Source organism: Vanrija albida, assembly GCF_041260175.1.
Source record: "Vanrija albida strain AlHP1 chromosome Unknown contig_7, whole genome shotgun sequence".
Lineage (NCBI taxonomy): Eukaryota > Fungi > Basidiomycota > Tremellomycetes > Trichosporonales > Trichosporonaceae > Vanrija > Vanrija albida.
In genome coordinates this window covers 307,441-332,415 of record NW_027191426.1, presented here as the reverse complement: position 1 = coordinate 332,415, position 24,975 = coordinate 307,441, and the positions used below count along the sequence as shown (strand labels likewise).

General features: G+C 66.1%; 10 protein-coding genes across 10 annotated transcripts; 2 read left to right on the top strand and 8 right to left on the bottom strand.

Annotated features, from left to right (window-relative positions):
- Nucleotides 1–51: 51 nt before the first annotated feature.
- Nucleotides 52–870, bottom strand: Q8F55_008575 (uncharacterized protein; the record flags this gene model as incomplete). The annotated part of the gene is made up of 1 exon (XM_069356970.1): nt 52–870. One exon carries the CDS (start codon nt 868–870, stop codon nt 52–54), a length of 819 nt encoding a protein of 272 aa, XP_069204907.1.
- Nucleotides 871–1,193: 323 nt separating this feature from the next.
- On the bottom strand, nt 1,194–1,994 carry Q8F55_008574 (uncharacterized protein; the record flags this gene model as incomplete). The annotated part of the gene is made up of 2 exons (XM_069356969.1): nt 1,194–1,718; nt 1,752–1,994. 2 exons carry the CDS (start codon nt 1,992–1,994, stop codon nt 1,194–1,196), a joined length of 768 nt encoding a protein of 255 aa, XP_069204906.1.
- A 476-nt stretch (nt 1,995–2,470) lies between these two features.
- Q8F55_008573 (uncharacterized protein) lies at nt 2,471–4,237 on the bottom strand (the record flags this gene model as incomplete). The annotated part of the gene is made up of 2 exons (XM_069356968.1): nt 2,471–3,979; nt 4,016–4,237. 2 exons carry the CDS (start codon nt 4,235–4,237, stop codon nt 2,471–2,473), a joined length of 1,731 nt encoding a protein of 576 aa, XP_069204905.1.
- Nucleotides 4,238–5,049: 812 nt separating this feature from the next.
- On the bottom strand, nt 5,050–6,834 carry Q8F55_008572 (uncharacterized protein; the record flags this gene model as incomplete). Its single annotated transcript, XM_069356967.1, has 1 exon — nt 5,050–6,834. The coding sequence occupies one exon, from the start codon at nt 6,832–6,834 to the stop codon at nt 5,050–5,052; it is 1,785 nt and encodes a 594-aa protein (XP_069204904.1).
- Nucleotides 6,835–8,286: 1,452 nt separating this feature from the next.
- Q8F55_008571 (uncharacterized protein) lies at nt 8,287–10,075 on the bottom strand (the record flags this gene model as incomplete). The annotated part of the gene is made up of 4 exons (XM_069356966.1): nt 8,287–8,508; nt 8,545–8,697; nt 8,750–9,212; nt 9,249–10,075. The coding sequence occupies 4 exons, from the start codon at nt 10,073–10,075 to the stop codon at nt 8,287–8,289; spliced, it is 1,665 nt and encodes a 554-aa protein (XP_069204903.1).
- A 556-nt stretch (nt 10,076–10,631) lies between these two features.
- Q8F55_008570 (uncharacterized protein) lies at nt 10,632–12,728 on the bottom strand (the record flags this gene model as incomplete). Its single annotated transcript, XM_069356965.1, has 3 exons — nt 10,632–10,817; nt 10,882–11,497; nt 11,545–12,728. 3 exons carry the CDS (start codon nt 12,726–12,728, stop codon nt 10,632–10,634), a joined length of 1,986 nt encoding a protein of 661 aa, XP_069204902.1.
- A 952-nt stretch (nt 12,729–13,680) lies between these two features.
- On the bottom strand, nt 13,681–17,729 carry Q8F55_008569 (uncharacterized protein; the record flags this gene model as incomplete). The annotated part of the gene is made up of 7 exons (XM_069356964.1): nt 13,681–13,881; nt 13,926–14,732; nt 14,782–14,853; nt 14,901–15,226; nt 15,265–15,524; nt 15,943–16,091; nt 16,149–17,729. The coding sequence occupies 7 exons, from the start codon at nt 17,727–17,729 to the stop codon at nt 13,681–13,683; spliced, it is 3,396 nt and encodes a 1,131-aa protein (XP_069204901.1).
- A 530-nt stretch (nt 17,730–18,259) lies between these two features.
- Nucleotides 18,260–20,059, bottom strand: Q8F55_008568 (uncharacterized protein; the record flags this gene model as incomplete). The annotated part of the gene is made up of 6 exons (XM_069356963.1): nt 18,260–18,463; nt 18,512–18,941; nt 18,978–19,570; nt 19,605–19,702; nt 19,739–19,846; nt 19,879–20,059. 6 exons carry the CDS (start codon nt 20,057–20,059, stop codon nt 18,260–18,262), a joined length of 1,614 nt encoding a protein of 537 aa, XP_069204900.1.
- A 615-nt stretch (nt 20,060–20,674) lies between these two features.
- Q8F55_008567 (uncharacterized protein) lies at nt 20,675–22,403 on the top strand (the record flags this gene model as incomplete). Its single annotated transcript, XM_069356962.1, has 4 exons — nt 20,675–21,205; nt 21,261–21,815; nt 21,854–21,991; nt 22,026–22,403. The coding sequence occupies 4 exons, from the start codon at nt 20,675–20,677 to the stop codon at nt 22,401–22,403; spliced, it is 1,602 nt and encodes a 533-aa protein (XP_069204899.1).
- A 441-nt stretch (nt 22,404–22,844) lies between these two features.
- Q8F55_008566 (uncharacterized protein) lies at nt 22,845–24,562 on the top strand (the record flags this gene model as incomplete). Its single annotated transcript, XM_069356961.1, has 4 exons — nt 22,845–23,680; nt 23,714–24,125; nt 24,162–24,314; nt 24,347–24,562. 4 exons carry the CDS (start codon nt 22,845–22,847, stop codon nt 24,560–24,562), a joined length of 1,617 nt encoding a protein of 538 aa, XP_069204898.1.
- Between the last annotated feature and the right edge of the window lie 413 nt (nt 24,563–24,975).

Genomic DNA, 24,975 nt, shown 5'->3' with positions numbered 1-24,975 from the left:
GAAGTAACAGATGCAAGTGGACATGACACGGGCTGCATAGTATTGCCATGCTTACTCGCCGCCGTGCCACGTGCGCCGCACCTCAACGACGTCGTACGCGCCCGGCCGGAGCTGGTGCTCGCCCTGGCCGTTATCGCACAGCGCGTCCGGCAGGGAGCACTCGTCCCCCTCCGCCATGCAGCGGAGGCAGCGCGCGCGTCTGAGGCGGGCGACGCGCCCGCGCTCAACCAGCACATCGTGCACGAAGCAGTCCTCGGCCCCGAAGGCGCGGCACTGCTCGCACGCCACGCGAAGACGGTAGAGGTATGGCGGGAGGACGACGGTGCTCTGGCCGTCCGCGAGGCCCTGCGACTCAGCCAGAAGCACCAACAGGCCGGAGGGGACGCTCGTGACCCGCTCGAGGAGGTGGCTCGCGCCCGGCGGCCGCAGCGCCCCCTCCGGGCCCATGGTGCGGAGGACGGGGCGGAGCGGGGGCTGGCGGGAGGAGGCGTCCTCGACAAAGTACCACGGCTGGTCCCACCCGTCGCCGGCCGCGAAGCGGCGGTACGTCGCGGGGCTGCGGGCGCGCGTGTTCTCGTAGATCTGCTGCGGCTCGAGCATCGCCACGGGCGGGGAGGGGCCCGGGCCGGGCGCGAGCCTCGCATACGCGAGCACCTGCCCGAAGCTGGGCAGCTCGGAGGACCGCCTAGGCAGCCAGACTATCGGCGCGAGCTGGGCCGGGGGGATGCGCTCGAGGAAGCGCTGCCGGTCGCGGGCGTGCTCTTCGCGCGTGGGGCCGCGCGTCGGGTCCGGCAGCTGGAGGGGGACGAAGAGGGGCCGCGTGGGCGGCGCGGGCTGCCTGCTTGGGTGGGTTGGGTTTGCTTGCCACATTGCTGATGGGGGCTGGGGAGGGGTGGGTGGGTGTTATATACCTTCAGAGGGGTCATCGGTGCGACGAGCGTGTCCAAACAAACCACCGCCGACGGGCACCGCTACGCTCACCCGTGTGCCCTCGTCATTGTGGCAGGACCGACGCCTGGTGCGACCGAAGCGTGGTGACAGTAGTTGGCTCTTGGGTAGAGGGCGAGGTGCGTGCCGAATGGCGGCACACAATGAAACTGCCACGGTCGTCGCGCCGCGCCACGCCACACTTCTAACGCACAATCGGCGCATTACACTATCATTGTACCTGCATGCGAGCGTGCTGTTGGTATCTACTGCTGCGTGCACCCTCCGCCACGGGTAGCGTGCGAGCCCTCGGCGAGCTCGCTCGCACCGTGCTCCTGCCCTTCGGCCGCCCTCGCAACCCAGTACCTCTTCGACGACGCCGCGAACGGCGGGCCCTGCACGTTGCTCGAGTCATACGTGTAGTAGTACGTCACTTCGTGGGGAGCGACCGCAGAATCCCCAGCGCGGCGCTTGCCGAACGCCTCGTGGCGCGCCCGCGCGCGCCGCCCCCTCCCGTGCCGCTTGACCGCGTCCTCCATCTTGGCGCGCGCAGCGACACGCAGCGCGCCCTGCAGCTGCGGGCCCATGTCGGCCAGGTCCTCTAGGAAGATGTCGCGCTCGTCCTGCATAAACAGGGGGAAGTTGCACCCGCCCTCGTCGCCCGCGCAGCCGAGGCACTTGAACTCGTCCGTGTCGACCACGCACGGGAGGTCGATGTCGGCCCGCGCGCAGATGAGACACCGGTCCTCGTCGCGCACGACCAGCGCCGTCGGGCTCACGAGGGCGAGGAGCTGGGTTTAGTGGGGGCCATTGGGGAGACGTACTAGTCGGCTTATGCGGAGCTGGTAGTTTGGCTTGAAGGCGTCCACGAAGGCGACTTGCTCGGCGTTGAGCGCGCCCCAGTCGACCTTCTTGCTCCTGTGCGGGGCTGGCCGCTTCTCCCACTGCTCGAGCGTTTCCTCCGGCTCTGGAGCTGCTGCTGTCGCGCGTTTCTTGGACGGGCCGGGCTCGGGAGTGGACTCGGCGCGGGGCCTCTTCGGGGCGGTCGCGATCTTCCTTGGCGGCATGGTGTTGCGGGCGAAGTTGGTTGGTGGATGGGGAGAGTGGTGGTGCGGGGGTGAAATCGATTGGGGCTCATGCGCGTGCTCATAAATGGGTGTGCTTGCGAGTCCATGGCCGCTGGCAGCAGATGTTGACGGCGGCGAGTGATGGAATAACAGCACATCAGCGATTGTTGCTGTTGTTGCCACCACCACGTGGTTTCGTCGAGTGGCATTGTGGCATCCGCACAACATGGCAGGCTCACAATCCACGTCTTTGCATGCCCCAAGTTCATCACAGGCAGGAGTACAAAGGCATTTGCAGCCCTATTGTCCATGGGGGTTGCAGTTGCCCTTGTCCATGGATGCGCTGCACGACTCGGCACCCGATGTCGCCACCAAGCTCACGAAGCATGTCCTGCATGCCACAAGTCAACTAGATATAGGCATAGCTACTGGGTAGACTTGAACAACGAAGCCTGCTGAATGCGATAGCGCCCTCACTAATCAGCAAGCGCCGCCTGAACGGGGCCCACATCGATGACATCGCGCAAGGCGGGGCAGTACTCGTCGATTGTCTCGGTCCTCCATTTGCATTTGTTGGGGAACTGTGCCGCGCATGGGACGCACTCGGGCATTTCGACGGGCAGATTGGAGGGCCCCGAAGCTGGTACCACTAGAGGAGGCGTCACGAAGCAGGTACGCCTCAAGCTGGAGCAGGCGCTGCACGGAAGTCGAGGGTGGTACAGGAACGGAGGGATCATGATGGGTGTTTCTTCCTTTCCGCTCTCATCCGCGGCCACCTCCTTCTCCTCATCACTGTCGTCCCCATTGCCGCTCTCGCTATCGACCTCGCTCTCGACCGGGGTGGCCTCTTTGTGTTTATCCCGGGCGTGGATAATGAATTCGACCATCGGCGCCGTGACGACCTCGACGCGCTCGAGGAACGCGGTGGCTCGCGACGGCCCGAGAAGGGTCCCCGAGTCATCTTCAGGCTCGAGGTCAAACACCGAGTCCACGTGCTTGGCCGAGACTTGGACGTAGTACCGAGGCCTGTTGAGGTGGCGAGCTGAGGACCAGTTGCCCAGAGGAACGGCGTGGACGACTAGCATCGTGTTGCTGCCCGAGTCGCAATCGTCGTAGGTGCTGGCGTTGGACGGGGGGCTGTTGTCGGCGCGGGACGTGTTGGCGTCAGAGGAGTCGGCATCGGTGTCGGCGTCAGTCTCGGCGTCGGCGTCGGCGTCGGAGGTGGCGGCGCTGGGCTCGACAGACCAAGAGGTACCGGCGGCGGGTGTACCAGCGTTGTTGCTAGCACCGTCGCCCTCCGAGCCGGGCGTGCGAGCCTTGCTGCTGGTGTCGTCCAGCGATGTCGGGGGTGTCTGGTGGTCGCTGTTGGAGTGGCTCGAGCGGACCGAGCTGCTCGACGCCTGCTCCTCCGTGTCGGCTCGCTCGAGCTTCACCTGCACCACTGGCTCTTGCTCATCCTCCCCGTCACTGTGCAGCTCATCCTCCTCCTCCGCTTGCTCGGCTCCGGCGTCTCGCGCCACAACCTGCACCTGCACCTCCTCCTCCTCCTCCTGTTTCACCACCACCTCGTCGTCGCCATGATGGCCGCGGCGCTCCGATCCCGCTCGATTCTCCGAGTCGGTCTCATCAACCTCCGTCCACAGATAGCTGACCCCCTCCCGCTTGGAGGTCTGGACCCATGCCGTCCTCTCCTCGCTGGCGGCCTTGAGATCAAGCAGCGCACCGCGGCGGTAGTTGTTGCGCACCCTCTCCTCGTAAGCAGACCATGCCCCGACGACAGGCGGAACCGTCCTAGATCCTTCAGTGAAGAACTCGCACCTGTCCCGCCGGCCGTTGGTCTTCATCGTGCAGCCCGCGCACGCGTGGCGGGCGTCATCGCCGAACAGGTCGCCATCGAGCACGCACGGCACGTCGTCACCCTCACAGACCTTACACCTCTGGTCTGTGGGCACCACGATCGCCGTCGGCTTGCGCAGGGCGAGGAGCTGGCGTCAGTGGACCCACATGTAATGGGCACTCACCACTCGTGCGACGAGCGGCTGCCGCTGACGCACAAACTGGCGCACGAACTCGTCCGCGCCCTCATCACGGAGTGCAGCCCAGTCCACTGACTCGTGGTCCTTGTGGGATGGGGCGCTCGCCGGAGTCGGGGCAGCCGGCACGGGCGGGGCAACGGGCATGGACGGGGCAACCGCCACGCGTGGGGGCGCTGGGGAAACTGGGGCACGGCTGAGAATCCGCATCGACCTCCGGCGATCCGTAATGATTGATAGCGATGGCTGTGGGAGGATGGGTGGGATCGTTGGGCTGGTGTCGTGCTTGTCGAGAGCGGTGTAAGGGAGATGAGGGGGTCAGTCGACGGCTTAAGTATGCTGACCGGCGGGCCATGGTCCCAACGCCACGACCCAAGACAAGGCATGGTGACTGCTTCGGAAAGCCACAGAGGTGTGGTAAAACGCACCTGGTGCACCTCTCCCCTCGGGCACAATGGACACCGCGGAGATTGGCAGGGGCCAGGCGACGATGACACGGGCGTGAAACGGCCCCTACGTCGCCGAGGATGATCATGGTGAGTCGTTCCCGGTGCTGGGTATTGTCGCTGCTTCACGTGTCGACGCTGCGGCTCGTGTGGGTGGGTGGAACAATGGCCCCGATAACCACCCCGCCGGTGTGATCACCAGATCGACTGAATGTGTGCGTTTCAGACAATCGCCTTTGTGTCGCCAGCGTGGGACAGTGGTACGGCACAAGCACCCTCCCCCTGTCCCGTGAAGCATAGGCAGGTGTCCGAGAAGCATATGCTGTCCTGGGATGCCCATGCCCGAGTAAGGATGGTGACTGCCACAGTAAGAGGCCGCACCATGGGATGGAGATCAGACACGGCCCAGAGTTTGGGACACCCCCACTGCCAAGGGCGCTAGCAAAGCAGAGTTGCACCCAGTAAACTGGAGTGCACAACCCACAGTATGCCCGGGGTCATGTACCTACACGTATGCATATTCTAGTGTTTCTTGTTACAGCATCAGTCATGTCCCAGAAGGCCGCTTCCCCGCAATTAGATACGGAAGACTTGGCGGTTCTTCTCGAGCGAGTCGGCCGATGCCTGGCGGAACGTGTCCTTGAGCGGCTGGAACCAGTAGGCGAAGAACTGGATGATGTTCTTGTTGACCGGGTCCCACTTGGGCCAGTTGTCGCGGACCTTGGAGTTCTGGCTCGTGCCGCCCGAGGCATCGTTGGGGTCGAGGTTGTAGACGAAGTTTGCGTAGTAGTTGCGGATGTTCTTGGACGCGTAGTTGGGGAGGATGCCAAAGAAGACCTGGACAATGTCGGACGCGTGGAAGGTGCCGAGGATGGGCGTGCCAGCGTTGTACGAGGCAAGGTACGACCAGGCGCGCGTGTTGGGGCGGACCGAGAAGACGGCCTTGAGGAAGACGCGGCGCGTGATGGTGAAGGTCATGTCGCCGAGGATGGCGGCGAGACGCTTGTACCCGGGGTAGACCTCGTTGAAGATCCACGAGCCGAAGGGCGAGCCGGCGGTGATGTCGGTGGGGTAGGTGAGGACGTGGCCCTTGATCTGCTCCTTTGTGGCCTGGTCGAAGAAGAGGCTGCTCAGGTAGCCGACGATGCCGTCGGTCGAGCCGGCAATCTTGGCCTGCATGAGGGAGAAGATGGTGCCCTCGTCCTCCTGGTCGCCGATGATGAAGGGGACGTCGGCAAACTTCTGGGCGAACAGCAGGTCGTCGGTCGAGCCCGTGATCCACTTGCCATCAGGGCGGGGGAGGTACGAGAGTGCGATCGAGTCGAAGCCGACGGCGGTGGGGACCGAGTTGGCCGCGTCAAAGAACTCCTTGTACGGGAGCTGGCGGAGACAGTTGAGCGTGTCGGGCTTGCCGGCGCACGACGTGGCCGAGACGACCTTGTCGTAGATTGACTGGGCCTTGTTGGACGTCGAGCTCTGGGCGGGCACGATCGAGCCCGAGTTCATGATGCCGCCGCGGAACAGGGGCTTGCCGTTGTACAGGTGGTTGCCGTCGAGGAGGGTGATCTGGTGCCAGACCGAGATGGCGCCGGCCGACTCGCCCCAGATGGTGACCTTGGACGGGTCGCCGCCAAACGACGCAATGTTGTCGGCGACCCACTCGAGGGCGACACGCTGGTCCTGCAGGCCGAGGTTGGACGCACCGGCGCCCGTCACCTCCTTGCCGTGCAGGAAGCCCCACGCGCCGACACGGTAGTTGATGGCGACGAAGATGTAGGGCTTGCCGGCCTCGATCGAGGCCTTGACAAGCGGTCCGCCGTCGTACATCGAGTTCCAGCCGAGGGCGAAGGCGCCGCCGTAGATCCAGAAGAGGACGGGCAGCTTGGCGTCGGGCTTGGTCCCCTTGGGGCGGTAGATGGCGAGGTTGAGGCAGTCCTCCTGCTGGTTGAGGGCGACCTGGAGGAAGGGCGTGTTGGTGAGCGCGTTTACAATCTGGCCGAAGAAGTCGCCTCCGGGCTTGGTCGTGCCAATGAACTGGGGGCACGAGGGCGAGTAGATGGTCGCGTCAAAGTTGTTGAACGGGGTCGTGTACTTGACGGGCGGGGCGAGGCGAGGGGCCTGCGCGAACGGAATGCCAGTGAAGGCCTCGACGTCGGGGCGCGCCGCGCCGTTGAAGGTGCCGGCCGGCGAGGAGACGCTCACGCCGGGGAAGATGCCGCGCGACGCAAGGTGCTGGTACTGGATGTGGTCCATGTCGACGAGGCGGGCCGTGATGTTCTGCAGCTCGGCTTCGGGGGCGAGGGCCGGGGCGGCGAGCGCCGAGCCGGCGAGGGCGAGGAGTACGGAGGCGAGGTACACCATTGTCGAGGGGGGGCGGGGGGGTCGCTGGAGGGGCTGGGCCTACGATGAGCCGCTTTATATCGAGCGTGGTGGGTCCATGATCACGAGCGGCTCCTCGCCTTGTTTGGCTGGCTCGTCGTATGACGCCGCTTAGCCCAACACCGAGGAGGTCGGCAGAGGAGGAGGTGCCTGTCCCCGAGCAAGGTGTAGGGTGTAGCTCGACGCGTGTTTGGTTTGCATCGCGCACGCACGCGCAGACAAGAGCTTAACCGACCCTGGTGCCTCTGGTGCTTGCGCTGCCGCTGGCTGCCTTGAACGGGTCATGTGGGGGTTGTGTTCCCTGCCACTCGCGGCTCGCGGCTCCCAGAATCAGTAATTTGCGCGCCAAAGTTTACATTAGTGCCGGCACCACTAGGCCCGCCGCCATTCTTGTGGTCCCTCTTGGCTTGCCGTGGCTTGCCGTGGCTCGCCTTGGATCAGGTCGATCAGCTCGAGCACGTTGGGCCCTCGGTTGAAGCATGCTCCACGCTCTACTCGGCCCGATGCCAGCGAGCAGCGGCATGAGCCCATCGTGGACGCCGAACCGAGCACTCGGTGGGTCGACAATACCGATGGCCGTGACGCCGGGCTATAGAACAGCTGGTTGCCGGCGGAAACTGCAGTAGCAAGCGAGACGACGCACCTGCACGCTGTCTACGCTGTTTCTTCTCCGTCTCGTCTCGTCCTCGTACAAATACCTGGGGGCCCGCGAACGACTTGGCGGTGACTGCCAGCGCTCCCGTCCCACGGCCTACAGGGCCCAGTCTAAAACACCGCCAGAGAGGCCATCCCATCCGACAGGCGGCGGCATACAGTCGAGTTCCGGTGGAGTGGGTGGGTGGGGCCCAGTGATGCTTAGCCTTGTTTTTTGCTTTTGGGCGGCCGCTGCACGGCGAGATCTGAGTTTTGACGATGCATGACCGACCGAGTCCACATGGTCATCGTCGTCATTGAGCTTGTGCGAGGCTGCCGTAGTGCTGTTGGCGCCGTATATAGGCTTCGTCGCGCCGGATGCTGGTCGGCTCGGCCATCAAGCACACCTTGCGCGGCGACTTATCAGCGGCGCCCGACGGAGCGGGAGGGAGAGACATCAACATGATGCCATAACAACGGCCATGGAAAGTTCCGAGGCGGTCGCGGTTGCGGTTGCGGCTGCGAGCCGTTCCCCGCTCACCTCACTCGCATCTGTTCCGCAGGCCTCGGGAACAAGCCGCCAGGAGGATGAGGAAGGAATGCGGCGTGGGGGGCTCGTCATCGAGGAACCCTTGTCTTGATGGTCGACTCAGGGGCCGCGAGACAATGTTCCACCTCGCTTTACGACTTGTCTCTTCAACCCGACATTTTCCCCGCCATCGGGCTATCGCGAGCGACCTCTTGTAGCAGTGCCGGCCGGAGCAACGGCCGCCGTGGCCTCATACAACAACAGCTTACAGCTTACAACCAGAGATTCCTGCCCAGCGCGTTCATCGCCTCGCGCCACGGCGCGATCCCGTCCTTGTACCTCCTCGTCGGGCTCTTGTCCACAATCTCCCAGCAGAGCGCGAGCATCTCGTCGGTACCCCGGTAGTTGGGCCCGAACGACATGCACAGCATGACCTTGATGAGATCTCGAATGCGCTGGCGCGCGCCAAGGTCGATGCAGTAGACCGCCATGATCTGGGCGTTGAGCTAGAGCCCGACTGTCGCACTTACCGTCAAGGCGAGCTGGAAGCCTGGCGTCGAGGACGGGTCGCAGTCTGCCACTAGCTCGACGCCCTTGTCGCGGCACGCCACAAGGCGCGGGTCGTCGAGATCCACGTCGAGCCCTTCGCACAGTAGCATGGTCCGAACGCCCTGCCGGAGGACCTGCGAGGTCAGTCGGCGCTCCGTCCGTCGGCAGCCGCGTCCGTCAACCCACCTCGCTGCCGCGCTGCACGCGGTCCGAGCGCCCGAGGTCGAGCGCACCCTCGTCCCAGTCGCGCGCTCCACCGAGCGAGTTGGCCAGCTGCTCAATCTCAGCGCGGAGGATGAGGCCTGCCGCCGCGGTGTCCTCCCCGCGCCGGAGGAGGAGCCGGCGCCGCGCGACGAGGGTGGCCGCGCGCGCCGCGACGTTGACAGTGCCCTGCGACGCGCCGAGGAAGCGCTCGGCCCACTCTGACCCCGCGGCGCGGAAGGCCAGCACTGGCGCCGGCATGGCGAACGCGTCGCGCGGGAGGGGCGAGCACGCAAACTGCGCGATAGAGTAGTACGCGAGAAGGTTGTGCAGCGTGGGGTAGATGGGCGACCCGCGGCCGGGCGGCAGCTCGAACACGTTTTCTTCGTCGAGCTCGAGCCGGCCTGAGGAGAGCATGTCGGCCATGCAGCGCACGAAGAAGCCGATGCTGGGGTCAGCAAACTCCCCGCCGCCGCGAGCTCACAGATACTCCTCGGTCTTCCACTCGTCGGCGGGCGAGTGGACCTTGGCCTTGAGGAGCGCGTAGCTCGCGAGCTGGCGGTGCTTTGTTCCCTCGGAGCGCCAGTACCAGCTCTTTGGCTCGTCGTGCTCCACGTTCCCGCGGTGGATGTACGCGAGGTGGAGGAGCGAGTTGCGCAGCCAGTCGCGGATGCTGCTGTCGACGCTGTCCTCGACCGGGGCCGCGAGCAAGATGCCAAACAGCCGGGGGAAGAGCTGGCTGAAGATCCAGTTGTGCTTGTACGTCGAGACCGCGACGATCTCGTTACACCCCTGCGTCTCGAAGTAGGACACGACCTGCCGGTCGAGCGGGGCGGTGTGCAGCGCCGCGAGCGTGAAAGTGCTGAGCGGCTTGGCCGGCGACGGGGTGAGCACGCTGCGCCAGAGCTCGGTCGAGAGCCATGCGTCGAGGGTCGGGGCGATGGGCGCGGTGACGGCGACGGCGCCTTCGGGGAGCGGGAGCTCGATAACGGCCTCGGGGGCCAGCTCCGTCCTCCCCGCGCCAGTCCCCGCGCCAGGCGAGCCCTCCGCCCCAGCCCCGACCCACACATCCACGGCCTGCGCCGCCTCCCAAGTCGCGGCCGCCAGCTGGCCCTTGCGCACGCGCCCGTTGGCGGGGTACGCGCACGCCTGGTCGAGCTGCCAGCAGCGCTTGCAGGCGGCGCGGCGGCCGCTCGCGAGGACGGCGCCCTCGGCGCAGCGTACGTGCTGGCGCCGGCACTCGCGGCACCCTGTCGCCTTGCGCGTGTGCTTGCGGCGCTTACGTGCTGGTGTTGGATCGGGGGTGAGCATGGGGGTGGTGTGTCGTTGAGGGGGATGCCTGCTGGCTTATCTGGCCTATCTCCCCCACTGGCGAGGGTGGAGTAGTCACCTCCCCCCGTCTCCTGCGACTGGAGCAGGAGGAGCCAGTGGGGCTGGGGCGAATGAGCTGCCTGTGGCGCAGAGGTCAGGTGGATCCTGGAGTACGTCAGGAATGCCTGGAATGTCAGGAGTGATCGGAATGCTGGATCTCGCCAGTCGTCGGCGGGTGGATTCCCACCAGGCTGCGGGTAAACAGTCCCCAGTCGAGATTCCCCGACGAGGTGGGCACGCAGCAGGGATGACTGTTATCGGCAGCCGCGGTTAGCCCTGCGCTGTCCTTCGAGCCGATAACGCGCTGGCTTCGTCTTCATGCTTATCACTGTGTCATGCGGGATGCTGGTGAGTCGTTTGGCATGAATCGGCTGCAGAGTGAGTCAGTGAGACGGGATGTGTGCTGTCTCAGACGATCAGTCTGTGGCACATCTGCTCCAACGCTACTGCCCAAAGCCCAGAACAATACAACGCAACGTTCGGTACAACTCTACAACTAGATCCACAGGTTCCGCCCCAGCGCGTTCATGGCCTCGCGCCACGGTGCAATGCCATTCTCGTACGCGCCCTGCGTGTCGAGCACCTCCCAGCACAGGGCGAGGATCTCCTTGGTGCCGCGGTAGTTTGGCCCAAACGAGATGGCGAGCGTGAGGGCCATGAGCGACGCGAGGCGCTCGCGTACCTCGGGGTCGCGGGTATACACGGCGATTATCTGATGTCAGCCCTGTCCTTCAAGCTCAGCTCACAGTAAGGGCCCACTGAAACCCCGGCATGTTGGACGGCTCGCAGTCGGCGACGATCTCAATGGCCTTGGAGCAGCCCGAGACGATGCGCCGGTCGGCCAGGTCGACGTTGAGCACCTCGCACAGGAGCATGGTGCGGAGCGCGTAGCGCATGACCTCGCTGCCGCGCTGGACGCGGTCGCTGCGCCCGACGTCGAGCGTGCTCTCGTCCCAGTCCCAGCTGTCGCCGAGCTCGCCGACGAGCTTCTCTGCCTCGGCGCGCAGTAGCAGGCCGGGCGCGGTCCCGTCGCTCCCCGTGTGGAGGAGGGCGGTGCGCTGCGCGACCATGCCGCTCGCGCGGCCGAGCAGGCGGATCATGGTGCGCGAGCAGCCGAAGAACTTTTCGACCCACTGCGGGCCGTTGTCGCGCAGCTGGAAGGGCGGGGCCGACGTGAAGCCCGCGCGCGTGTCGAACGCCGTGCACGCGTACTGCAGCGTCGAGTAGACGGTGATCAGGTCGCGCAGGGACGGATACATTGGCGAGCCCGTGTCGTCGGGCAGCTCGAACGCCGTCGTGCGGTCGACCTGCAGCTGGCCCGAGTCGAGCATGTCGGCCATGCAGCGCACGAAGAAGCCCATTCTGCGAGCGTCAGCCAGCGCATGGCGTGCCACCCGGCCGGTGCTTACAGATACTCCTCGGTCTTCCATTCGCCGTTGGTCGACGTCACCTTTGCGCGCAGCAGGGCGTAGCTCGCGGCCTGCCGGCACTTGGCGGCCTCGGAGCGCCAGTACCAGCTGCGCGGGGGGTCCTTCTCAACGTTGCCGCGGTGCACGTAGGCGAGGTGGAGGAGGCAGCCCTGGAGCCAGTCGCGGATGACGCCGGTGATGGGCGGGGCTGAGCGGTCCTCGGGCGCGAAGAGGATGGCGAAGAGGCGGGGGAAGAGCTGGGTGAAGATCCAGTTCTGGCGCGACGACGCGACGGCGACAATGTCGTTGTGCCCCTGCAGCTCGAAGTAGGAGACGACGGTGCGGTCCACCGGGCTGGTGGACAGGCTCGCAAGCGAGAAGAGGGAGAGCGACTTGCTCGGCGCTGGCGAGAGCAGCGTGCTCCACACGTCTTTGGGCAGCCACGCCGCCATGTCCTGGTTGGCGTCGGCCACCGCGTCGATGACGCGCACCGTCGTGTCCTTGCTGTCCTTGTTCTCGTCGGCGGCGTCGTCGTCCTCCCCGCCGAGGAGACAGAGCATGTTGGACGCGGAGACGGACCACGGCGAGAGGCCGTGCAGCGTCAGCGCGTTGGACAGCGGAGACTCGGGGACCGTGGCGAGGGGGAGGGGGAGGGTGGTGTCCCCCGTCGAGAGGGAGAGGAGTGTCGCGTCGCTCGAGAGGCCCGACGACTCGGAGAGGTAGCTGCTCCCCGAGCCGGGGTCTCCGTCGACCGGGATGAGCGGCAGCGGAACGAGGGGCACGTCGAGGCTCTCGACCGAGCCGCGGGGTCGGGCTGGGAGGCGGCCAGCGGCGAGCATGGGTGTGAACTCAAACGCGGCCTCGGGGCTCGACCGTTCCCCCTCCGGGACCCAGGTCTCGACGTCCTCGGCCCGCTCCCACGTCTCGTCCTTGAGCTCGCCCTTGCGCACTCGCCCATTCGCGGGGTAGAAGCACGGCTGGTCCGTCTGCCAGCAGCGGCGGCACGCAGCCCGGCGCCCAGACGGCAGGGTCGCGCCCTCGGCGCAGCGGATGTGCTGGCGCCGGCACTCGCGGCAGCCCGACGTCTTGCGCGTGTGCCGCTTGCGCTTGCGCGGCGGCGACGTGTCGGGCATGGCGAGGAGCGGCGCCGTCGGCGAGACGGAGAGGGACGCGCGCTTGAGCATGGTGGTGGCCAGCGTTGAGGCTGTCGTCGCTAACGTTGAGGTTGAGGTCTGTCGCTGTCGCTGTCGTCTGCGCTCGTTGCTATCGCCCGCCGCCTGCTATTCGCGGATAAGAGCGTCCGTATCAGCCACGGCCCGGGTATGCCTGCGGTCCGGAGTCCCCAATGTTTGCACCGGGCGGCGTCTGCAGAGGCGTGGCGGCGGCGCAGCCACGGCTGCGCTGGGCGAGGATGGGCGAGCGAGAGACTTGGCAGCAACGCCGGCGGCGCGGAGAAATGTTCGAGGTGGGGCGGGGCCCGAATTGCAGCGCAACTGTACACGGCTCCTTGGCGGCGACGAGCGAGTCGGGCGGCGGAGAGAGGTCAGCTGACTGCTGCGCACGCCGAAGGGCACAGGCTATCGGTTAACGGCTCTGCGTCGTGTGCGGACTTCGGTATCGCCGCGGTCGTTGCGGTCGGCACGGCACCTGGTTACTGGGAAGCGGCAGGCACCAGCGTGGTGAGTAATGCTTGTGACTGACTGACTTGGGCGAGGCGCTTATCATCAGAGGCGCGCGAGTGTTATCCGAGTTCAGGCCGGACTTGATACGCATGTACCCAGCCCTGCTGCGGCGTTCCGCCTGCCTCCTCGCGACGATATGGTTGTGAATGAGCTTGCACATGCTCACGTCATGTCTCGGACTCTGTCGCCAGGCGATCGCGGTACACACGACGACGATCAGACCGTGCGGGTGGGACCGTGGCAGCACCACACAACGGGCCACAGTCTCTGCTTGGACATGAGCTGCCCGACAACAGCGCTGTCTTGGTCGTCGCCTCGTCGCCTCCCACGCCGCAGCAGCACCATGCCCAGCCAACAACGATGCATCCATTTGCGGTCACACGACCACCTTTGACTTTACAACCTGACGACCGCGCGTTCCTATTCCCCCACTCCCCCACCCCACCCCCCACGCCTAGTGCGACACGACACTCGTCTTGACGTACGCCCAGTAGCTCTTGGCCGAGCTCGTGCGCCAGCGCTTGCCGTAGAACACGACGGGGAGGAAGGACGCGTACACGGCCATGCCGACGAGCGCGGCCGTGATAAACGTGTTCTGGTAGCCCATGTTGAGCCACGGCGTGATGGCGTAGCCGATGCCAAACGACATGGTGTTCTGGGGCGTCAGCCAACCCTCACGGAGTCTGCCTCAGCACTCACCCTCACGAGGATGACGCTGAGAATCACCTCGCCCCCGAGGTCCTTGTAGCTGTCGAGCACGTAGTTGAGCGCGATGGTGCACCCGTTTGCGCTGGTGAAGGCGACCATGCTGCCGCCGATGACGAGGCCGATCCAGTGGATCTGCTTGGCAGCGCCCACCCCCCAGAGGATCAAGCCGACGGGGAGCACGAGCGCGTTAAGCAGCAAGAGCCACAGCCTGTCCTCTGGCTCCCTCAGGCCGTTCTTGCGCCGCGCCTCGCGCAGCAGCCACCTATCGGCCGCCCAGCCCCCCCACGCGGTGGCGAGACACGCGCCGATCGTCGGGCCGAGGTACGTGAGCCCGACGGCGCTCGCCTTGAAGCCGTACACGTCGGTGAAGATGAGCGACGCGGTCGCGTTGAGCACGTTGTACCAGATCAGGCTGGAGCCGTAGAGGAAGCCCGACCAGAAGACGACGGGGTAGCGCAGGAACAGGAGCGGGCGGTACACCTGCGCCCACATGGTGCTGATGCTGTTGAAGGGGCCGTACCAGATGCGTAGCTTCTGCAAGAAGGTAGCCTCGGTACCGACGAGCTGCCGCTCAGTGTGCACGCTCACGACGGTGTGCGTCGCCGCGCCGCCCTTGTCCTTCTCGCCGGGCTCCTGCTCCGAGTCGGGCGTGGCGGGCACGTCGTGCTCGGTGATCTCGGTCGTGCCGCGGTTGTAGTTTGTCTCCTCCATGAAGAAGAACATGATGATGCTGGCGAGCCCCATCTGGATCGCGCAGATCCAGAACACCCACTTGTAGCCCCAGCGGTCGTTTGCGAACTGCACGACGTGAGCACAAGCTTGCGTGCGTGAGCCGACTCCCACTCACACCAGCCCACACCGGCGCGAGAAAGTTGCCGCCGAACAAGGCCATAGAGTACACGCCCATGTAGAACCCGCGCTCGTGTGCGTAGAACTGGTGTCAGCACGCCCGACACGCACACGCACAATATCCGCAATCGACACCTCGACGAGCATCTCGATCGGCGCGGCAAACAGCCCCATGATGCACCGGTTGGCGAACCACGTCCCGCTGTCCTTGATGTAGATGAGCCAGATGACCATGACGACGTTGACGACGTTGGAGACCATGTACATGAGGCGCTTGCCGAATGTCAGGGCGAGGGGCTGCGTGATGAGGCCGCCCCACCCGAGGAGGAGGAACATGTAGCCAGTGCCCGCGACCAGGTCGCCGAGCTTGATGCCGTTCTGCTCTGAAATGGGCACGAGCACCGAGTTGAGCGCGCAGCCGACGAACCCGATCGAGATGCAGTCTGGTGTCGTTAGCGGGGAGTCGAGAGCCGCCACGCACACAGCACGAGCATGGCATTGTGTACCTGCTTCCTCCGCCAGCTCCAGTTGAGCGGGTCGTTGACGTCGTCGCTCGGCGTTGGGTGCAGGATGATCTCGGTGCTGTCTGCGTCTTCGAGGAGCACGATCGAGCCCGGGATCGGGAGCCCGTCGGCGGTGAGGTCTGCGTGGGTGGGCATGGCGAGGTGGTTGGTATCCTTGTCGAGCTGCCACTCTGCCATCTCGTATTTGTACACCTGCAGCATCGCCTCGCCTACCTGCCTATCTGTGGTCGTTGGCCCATGATATCTCCGGCAACGACAGCCTACTTCCTATTCCCGTCTGCCGCAGCGGTCGCTTCGATACCAAGCCACTTCGAACCCAAGCCACAGTGCGGCACGTGAGATATCATCCACCGCGTATAGTCTGCCACCCGGGACTCTGGCACCCGGCACAGTATACCCAGCGGCCGGCGATACGCGTGATCCTCGAGAGGATCTTGAGCGGAGCGTGGCGGCGAGTGACGCCACGCGACAGTCGCGTACCTGCCGTGTAATGGTGTGGGGGTGTTTGTGGTCCTTGGCGAGCACAGCGAGTGGCACAACAGCAGCTGGTACATGACAAGTTACAACACTACAACCAGAGATTCCGCCCCAACGCGTTCATCGCCTCGCGCCACGGCGCCACGCCGTGCGCGTACCCCCCGTCCCGGTCCAGCACCTCCCAACACAGCTCGAGGATGTCGTCTGTGCCGGGGTAGTGCGGGCCAAAGCTCATGGCGAGGCACATCTTGTTGAGCGCGCGCAGGCGCTCGCGGTCGGCCTCGTCGCGCGTGTATATTGCGACGATCTGGTGTCAGCTCGTGCCGGGTCGCCAGCTTACAGTGAGGCCCCACTGCAGGCCTACGAGGTTGCTCGGCTCGCAGTCTGCCGCGAGCTCGATGGCGCGGGCGCGCGCGCTGGTCAGCCGCGCGTCGGAGAGGTCCGTCTCGAGCACCTCGCACAGGAGCACGGTGCGCAGCGCGAGGCGCAGAAGCTGCGCGTCAGCTAGGACCATGTCGCGACTCACCGCACTGCCGCGCTGTACGCGGTCGCTGAGTCCCGGCTCGATCGCCGCCTCGCTCCACACTACCGCTTCGCCTAGCTCGGCGGCGAGCCGCTCCCCCTCTGCCCGGAGGATGAGGTCGAGCGCACCCCCTGCGAGCCCGGCCCGGCGCACCGCCTGGCGCTGGTACACTAGCCCGCTCACATCAGCCAGCAGGATGAACGAGCGGCGCGAGATGCCGAACCACGGCTCGGTCCACTCCGCGCCGGTGGGGTCGAGGGCGAACGCTGGCTGCGGGCGCTCTGTCGGCGGCAGGCGGCCGCCCCCGTCCCGTGTGCATGCGAACTGTATGATCGCGTAGATGGTGAAGATTTCGCGGAGAGCGAGGTAGAAGGGCGAGGTAATGGCCCCCTCGGCGGCCGGGAGCTCGAACGCGTTCGTCGCGTCGACCGCCTGCCAGTTGTTGGAGATGATGTGCGCGCCACACCGGATGAAGTAACCTATCCTGCTCGTCAGCCCCTCCCCTCCTCGTACCACGCACAAGTACTCTTCCGTCTTCCACTCGTCGTTGGGCGAGGCGCACTGCGCGCGCAGGAGCGCGGCGTTCGCCGCGTCCCGGTGCCGCGCGGCCTCGTTCTTCCAGTACCAGTGGCGCACGGTGTCGGGCTCAATGTTGGCGCGGTGCGAGTGGGCCAGGTGGAGAAAGTTGAGGCGGACGTACTCGCGCATCATGGCGCCGACGCCCGTGGCCGCGCCACAGAGCAAGGCTTGGATGCGCGGAAAGACCTCGCGGTACATCCAGTTTGCGCGGAAGTTGCTCACGGCCACGACCTCGTTGCACCCCTGCGTCTCAAAGTAGGACACGACGCTGCGGTCGCCCGGCGCGAGGGCGTACGACGCGAGCGTGAAGGTCATGAGGAGGCGCGGCGGGTCGGGCTTGAGGAGCGAGCGGAGGACGGCGGGCAGGGGCGCGAGGGCCGAGGACGGGGTGAGGGCGGACGAGGGGGTGAGGGCCGAGGACTGGGTGAGGGGGGCGGGGGCGAGGTCGAGCAGCCAGTCGCTCCTCAGCTCGACGCCGCTCGCTGACGGCGTGTCGGCGGTCGACTCGGCCGGCGTCGGCACAGAGGCCGCCGGCGCGGCCCACACCCGCACGCTCACGCCGCGCACCCACTCCTCCTCGCGCCCCGCGCGCCGCTTCATGACCCCAGAGACAACAGGGTACCAGCACTCGCCGTCCGTCTGCCAGCAGCGCTTGCACTGCGCCTTGCCGCCGCACGGGAGGAGCCAGCCCTCGGCGCACGCGACGTGCAGCCGGCGGCAGGCGCGGCACCCCGTCGTCTTGCGCGTGTGGCGCCGGCGCTTGCGCGGTGGCTGGTCGGTGGGCATGGATATCGTGGTGTCGGCGTCGGCGAGCATCGTGGTGTCGGCGTCGGTCAGCCTCATGGTGCTCATGGTGAGAGAGATTGTGTGGTTTGTCAACCTTATCGCGATGGCGAGGTGGGAACGATTCGCGAGGCTGCCCCACAGGTCAGGCCTCGGGGCTCCTCGCGCGGACCTTGCTATCCTGAAGTACCAGGCATCAGCGAGCTCCGCAGTCCCCCTGCGTTGTTGCACATCACCCTCGTCGAGGAGGACGAGAGAGGGACGAAGAGCGGCTGGACGACCGTGGCTAGGCTGGAATAGCCGCGGTGGCAGCTCGCCAGTTGGCGCCACTCTCGCCAACAACGGCTTAACACGGGCAAACTCGTCCACCTCGACGATATCCACCTCCTCGATGCTTATCGCCTTCAACGACTCGCATCAAGCGGGTCGCTATCAGACGAGCAGGTCATGATAGCCATCTCTGCTTACGCATCAGATAACCCACGCCGTATCCGTTTGCGGACGCCGTGGCGCAGTCTCGCAATCTCATCCATTCTTTGTTCCTACCGGCTTTACAACCCCGAACGCCTATCGCCACGCCGCCCCACCTCCTAGTGCCCAGCCATGACGCTCGACTCGACGTAGCCCCAGTAGCTCTTCGCCGAGGCCTTGCGCCAGCGCTTCCCGAACAGGATGACAGGGTAGAATGTCGCGTACAGCGCCATGCCCAGCAGCGCGGCCATGATGAACGTGTTCTGGTACCCCATCGTGAGCCACGGCGTTATGGCGTAGTTCATGGCGAACGACATGGTGTTCTGCCGTCAGCTGAGTCCTAGATCGTGACGTACCCGGACCAGAATCACAGTCAGCACCACCTCGCCGCCCAAGTCCTTGTAGCTGTCGAGCACGTAGTTGATGGAGAAGGTGGCCGCCGACGCGCCGGTCGCCGCGACGATGCCGCCGCCGATAACCAGTCCGATCCAGTGGATCTGCTTGGCCGCGCCAACACCCCAGAGAATGAGACCGGCGGGGAAGAGGACCGTGATGAAGGCGACGAGCCACAGCCTGTCCTCGGGCTCGCGGACGCCGCCCTTCCGGCGCGCCTGGCGCAGCAGCCACACATCCGCCGCCCAGCCGGAGAGCAGACCGGCCAGTGTCGCGCCGATCGTCGGCCCGAGGTATGTCAACCCGACGCCGGATGGACTGAAGCCATACACCTCGGTGAAGAGGACGGAGGCGGTCGCGTTGAGCACGTTGTACCACATCACGCTGGCGCCGTACAGAAAGCCGGACCTGGGCGTGAGTCGGGTGAAGCAAACAATAGCTCACCACACGACGACGGGGTAGCGTAGGAAGATGAGCGGACGATAGATCTGCGCGTAGAGCGTCGGAATGTCGGTGTACATCTGGCGGTAGAGTGCAAGCTTCTGCACAAAGCTGTACTCGGTCCCCTCGAGGCCGCGCTCAGCAGTGACGGTGTGCACAACCACGTCATCCTTGGCATCGCTGTTCTTCTCGGCATCACTCGGGGCCGCAGCGTCGTGCTGCTCCTGCAGCTCGCTCGTTCCGCGGATGTAGTTGGTCTCCTCCATGAAGAGCGCCATGATGATGGTCCCAGCCGCCAGCTGGATAGCAGAGATCCAGAAAACCCACTTGTACCCGAAAGCGTCGTTGGCAAAGCCCGCCCACACCGGCGCGATGTAGTTGCCGCCAACGAGGAAGATGACATAGAGACCCATGTAGAAACCGCGCTCATGGGCGAAGAACTGGAAGGTCAGTGGGCGTCGACGAACGGCCCTCACGATATCGGCGATGGAGATCTCCACGAGCATCTCGATCGGGGAGACGAAGATGCCCACAAGGATGCGGTTTGCAAACCATATGCCTGACGAGTGGATGAACGGCATCCAGCATACCATGCCCTATGTGTGAGCGAGGCTCAATGCCACAACGTACCAGGTGCCCAATCTGCGAGATGAGATACATCGGGCGCTTGCCGAACGTCATGGCCAGAGGCTGGGTCACGAGCCCGCCCCATCCAAGCAAGAGGAACACTGCCGTCAGCCCAGCCTCAAAGATAAGTAACGCACTGTACCCGATCCCAGCGATCAAGTCGCCGAGGGGCACGCCGCTCTCGGCCGAGAAGGGGAGTAGTACCGAGTTGAACGCCGTGCCGGCGATACCGGCCGTCAGGGTGTCTAGCGTCAGTCGAGGACCCACACCGACGCACAGAGCATGAGCATTGCAAAGTGCACCTGCTTGCGCCACTTGCCCCAGTTGAGCGGGTCGTTGATGTCACGCGACGGCGTGGGGTGCAGGATGATGTCGTTGTGCGAGGCCGAGTGAGGGCCGCCGACGTGCCCGTCGAGGTCGACGAGCACAACCGAGCCGGGGATGGGAAGGGAGGCCATGGTGCGTGATGGGTTGCTGCTGGGGCTGCAGGGACCGAGGTTCATATATCCCATTACTCCTCGTCTCTTCGTCGTTTGCAGAACTGGAGATGCCAGCCACAGATCTCGCTGCCACTCCTCGACGTGGTTAAGCGCGCTGCGATACCGAACGGGCGACGTCCCAGGTCAGTCTGGGTCATGTGGCGGCTCGTCGCCATGCCGCCATGAGTACCCGGCGTACCGGCGCCGCTGCGCTTTCGGAACTGGACCGCCTGTTCCCAGGATAGATCTTTGTATCGCGTTGGGGATAAGTAATCGTTGACGAAGAATAGACGACGCGCAGACGACTTGAGTTGGGTCCACGTGACTGACTTTTCGGATGTCGCCGAGGACAACAACATCGGCGTCCACCTCGTCCTCTCGTCCCCCTCCTCCTCCTCTTCGTCTGGCTAAACCAAGCTATCATCGTCTGCGCGTCGTCTCCCAGGCGGAAGGCGTATCGAGCTTGCGCATCGTTTACGCCCCGCTTATCGTCTCGTGGCCCCACGGGCTATCTGTGGGGAAGCTAAGACATGACGCCCGACCACCGTATAAGTGGTGGGAAACGAGGCCGCTCCCACCCAGTCCCCAAGCAACATGTCGCCAGTCCAAGTCCCCCTCCCATACCTAGAGGCCGAGGCAGCTGCCCGCGCGGCGCGCGACGCGACCATCCCCGCGGCCTACGCGCTCCCCAAGTCGGCCTACCCCCTCCCCAAGAACGTGACGGGCGTCCTGGCCTCCTCGGGCATCCTCTCGCCCGACGAGCTCGCGATCGTCAACCTCGACGCGACTACCCTGACCGCCGACATCGCCGCACGCAAGGTCACCGCCACGGCCGCGACGCAGGCGTACGTCAAGGCCGCGGCAGTCGCGCAGCAGGTGACCAACTGCGTCGTCGAGCTGTTCGAGGACGAGGCGCTCGAGCGTGCCGCCTGGCTCGATGCCGAGCTTGAGCGCACCGGCAAGCCTGTCGGCCCACTGCACGGCGTTCCCGTTAGTATCAAGGATCACATCGAGGTCAAGGGGCACGACACGCCGTCCGGCTTCATCGGGCTCGTGGGCAAGATGGTCGCCGAGAAGGACGCGCACCTCGTCAAGATCCTCCGCGATGCCGGCGCAGTGTTCTTCGTCAGTGAGTGTACTCCGAGCTTCCAAGCTGACCCCAGAAACCACCAACCCGCAGAGTCTCATGGCGATCGAGACCGACAGCTACCTCGGGGTGACGTCCTCGCCGTGGAACACGGACACGACGTGCGGCGGTTCGTCCGGGGGCGAGGGTGCGATCCTCGCGTTCAAGGCCAGCGCGCTCGGTGTCGGCTCCGACATTGGCGGGAGCGTGCGCGCGCCGGCAGCCTCGACGGGCATTTACTCGTTCAAGCCGGGCGTGCACCGGCTCCCGAACGTCGGGCTCATCATCCCGATTGGGCCCCAGGGCTACGACGGCATCCACGGCACGCAGGGCCCGATGGCACGCAGCATGCGCGACCTCGAGCTGTACATGCAGGTCATGGCCGCCGCCCAGCCGTGGCTCTCCGAGCCGAGCGTCGACTTCAAGCCGTGGCGCGAGGTCGCCGCACCGAAGAGGCTGCGCATCGGCGTGCTCGAGGACGACGGGGTCATCCGGCCCGTCGCGCCCGTGCGCCGCGCCGTCGCCCTCGCGATCGAGAAGCTCAAGGCTGCCGGGCACGAGGTGGTGCCGTACAAGCAGTTCGAGTACGCCGAACACTGGGACATTGTGGTGAGTTGCCCCGGCCGGCGGGCTCCGCTCACGCCCAGAGCAAGCTCTACTTCATCGACAACGGCGACAGTGTGCGCGCGCAGCTCGCGCGCGGCAACGAGCCGATCAAGCCGCTGACAGAGTGGGCGCTGCGCAACACTGGCACCGAGCCGCTCACGTCGGCCGAGTACTTCAAGGTGGGTTGTGCGCCTCGCCGCATTCTGACGCCAGCTCGCCGGACGGCGCGACACCTTCCGGCACAAGCTGGCCCAGTACTGGCGTGCGCAGGGCATCGACGTGGTGCTGTCACCCGCGCTGCCTGGGCCGGCATCGACCCACGGCAACGGCAAGTACTGGGGGTACACGTGCTACTGGAACCTGGTCGACTACCCCGCCGGCGTCTTCCCGACTGGCTTGCACGTCGACCCGGCGCTCGACACCGAGGGAGCATACACCCCGCGCAACGACGACGAGCGGCACGTGTATGCGACGTACGATGCGGCCAAGGCGGTCGACGCGCCGATCGCGCTCCAGGTAATCGGGTACGTCGGGCACGAGGAGGAGACGCTCGCGGCGATGAAGGCAATCGCGGAGGTTGTGCAGGTGTAGTGTCGTGTGGCGTGGTGTGGTGTGGTGTAGTGTGGCGTATGCAGTCAGAAGGTTGTGCAGGCTGTCGCCGCCCGCGTCGCTCCCAATGCATGCGGAGGGGAAGAGCAGCAGAGCAGCGAGGCCGCACCTCGGCACATCATCACCCCGCGCAACACCCCACATCCCGCCTCGCCCACCTCGCCAGATAACGGTCCCGTGGCCACTCAATCGACCCTGCAACAACCGCGAACCGAGCCGGCACTTGACATCCATGGCTAAACTCGTCCATCAGCTCACCGTACTGACAGCAGACATTCATCCAAGGGAGCAGAGTCGCTCCGGCCGTGTGGGGTGATAGCGCCTGCCCCAGGTGATAAACCCAGCGGCGTGCACCCTCTCCCCACACCGTGATCCCAGCCCCACCCAGCCGCGTCACGATCCCCTCCAACTCACCAACTCACGATGATCGCACCACCCCCAGCCAAGCGTAAGCGCCTAACACGCGCCCGCACAGGGTGCCGCGAGTGCCGCCGCCTGCATGTGAAGTGCGCCGAGGGCGCGCTGCTCGCGGCCGGCAAAGCAGCCTGCAAGCGCTGCTGGGCGACCGACCAGGCGTGCTGGTATCCGTCCCCGGCGGGCGGTTACCCCAGCTCCCGGACGCGCCGGGCTGGCGGCACGAGGGCCGCGCGCAACGTCGAGCTGGGGGAGCGGAGCTGGGAGCGCGCGGTGGACGTTGGGGCGTGGGTCGGTGCCAGCTCGGGCTCGAGCGCGTCCCCGGGGGATGGGGAGACGCCCTACGATGACGCGGAGACGCCGGAGGTGGTCTCGCCTGCCCCGGAAGCACGCCGCTCCAAGGCCCCGCCCACGCCCTGGGCCATAGCTAGCACCACTGGCGTGCCACAGCACGTCTTCGACTCGGCGCCGTGGTACGCCCCGCAGCCTCCGCTCGCGACCTTCACCCTCGCCGCGCTCTCGAGCTGCGCCGACGACCGCGCGGCCGTCGCGTACTTTGAGCTCCGCGGCTGCAACGACATAACCGCGGCCGCCCGCCCAGCCGACAACTGGATCCACGCGTGCCTCCTCCCGCGTCTCCTCGAGCTGCTGGCAGGTGGCGGCATGATGAGAGAGTACGCGCACGCGGCGCTCCTGCAGCTCAGCTACGCGCACCGCGCCAACACCGAGGCCGAGGGCGAGCGCGCCGCCGTGCTCCGGGCCAAGGCTTGCGCCGCGAGGGAGCGCGGGACGTGTGCGCTCTTACGGGCGAGGGCAAGGGGCGAGGCAGGGGACGAGGAGTACCTGTAAGCGTTTTGCATGAGACGCGCTGACAAAAGCGTGGGCTCGTTCGTGCGGTGCATCGCCGACGTGCTCTCCTGCGCGCGCCTCGAGTTGGGGTCCCTGCCCCCGCCGGCCAGCTCGCCCCTGGCAAGCTCGCTGCCCGACCTGATGGCGACGTACGGCATCGTGCAGTACGCCTGCGCGCCCCTCGACGCCGTGTGCTCCGCCCCAGAGCTCGGCGAGCCGGTGGCGCTGGGGACGGACTGGACGGCAGCCGCGTTCGGGTGCTCGCGCGCGGGCTTGCGCCTCCTGGCGCGGGTCAGCGGGCTGGTGCGGAGGCGGTCCGCGCTCCTCCGTGCCGGCGGGGGCGGGGAGCCGCTCCTCGCCGCCGAGGCAGCCGCGCTCGCCGCGCAGCTCGCCAGCCCGCTCGACGAAGCCGGCCCGAGCCGGGTACAGCGCGGCTCGATGGTGAGTGCCTCTCCACGTGCCGCTTATTGACCAAAGGTGATGCGGCACGCCCTACACACGCTCCTTCTCTGCGAGGTGCTCGACGTGCCGCTCGACGACGCGCGCCTCGCGGCGGACCGCGACGCCGCGGCCGAGCTCGTGGCCGACTGCGACGCGGCGTCGATGACGGGCTTCCAGTGGCAGCTGGCGGTGGGTGGGGAGGGGGAAGGCGCTGACGGCAGGTACTGGCCATCTACACTCCGGGGCCGGAGGACCGCGAGAGGCTAGCGCGCCTCCTCGCCCTCGCCCTCGGCATGGGCTTTGGGCCAAACTACCGCGGCACGCGCGACGTGCTCGACGTGTGTTGGGACGTGTTGGACGCAAGGGGGCGGTACGAGCACGGGATTGCGCCGTGGCGCGAGGCCATGCACGCGCTCGGAAGGAACGTGTGGGTGTGAGGCGCGGTAGGGGTATCCGATGCATTGGGACATGGGCGGCGCTGAGGCCGAGAGACTGGAAACCACCGCGACCACCACGCGACTGATTTTGCACCAGATCTAAGTAAGCTCCTCGCCCCATGATGCCAACGACCCTCCCTGCCGCCCAGATCTCGCCCGGCTCCAGGCTCCGGCAAGCCCGCCCTGACCGTGCCGCCGAGCGCCGGCGCCGACCGCGGCGAATGCAGCGCGGGTGGTGACGATACCCTGCCGAATCCCAGGGTCAACACCGAGCCCCCGCACGACACCACTTGCCTCGTCGGCGCCACGAGCATTCGGAGCGAGTTTATGCGAGACACGCCGTGCCTCGGCTTGCCAAGAGCACCGCGCCGCCGCCCGTCCAGATCCAGCGGTGCGAGCGTCGACGTCGTGGG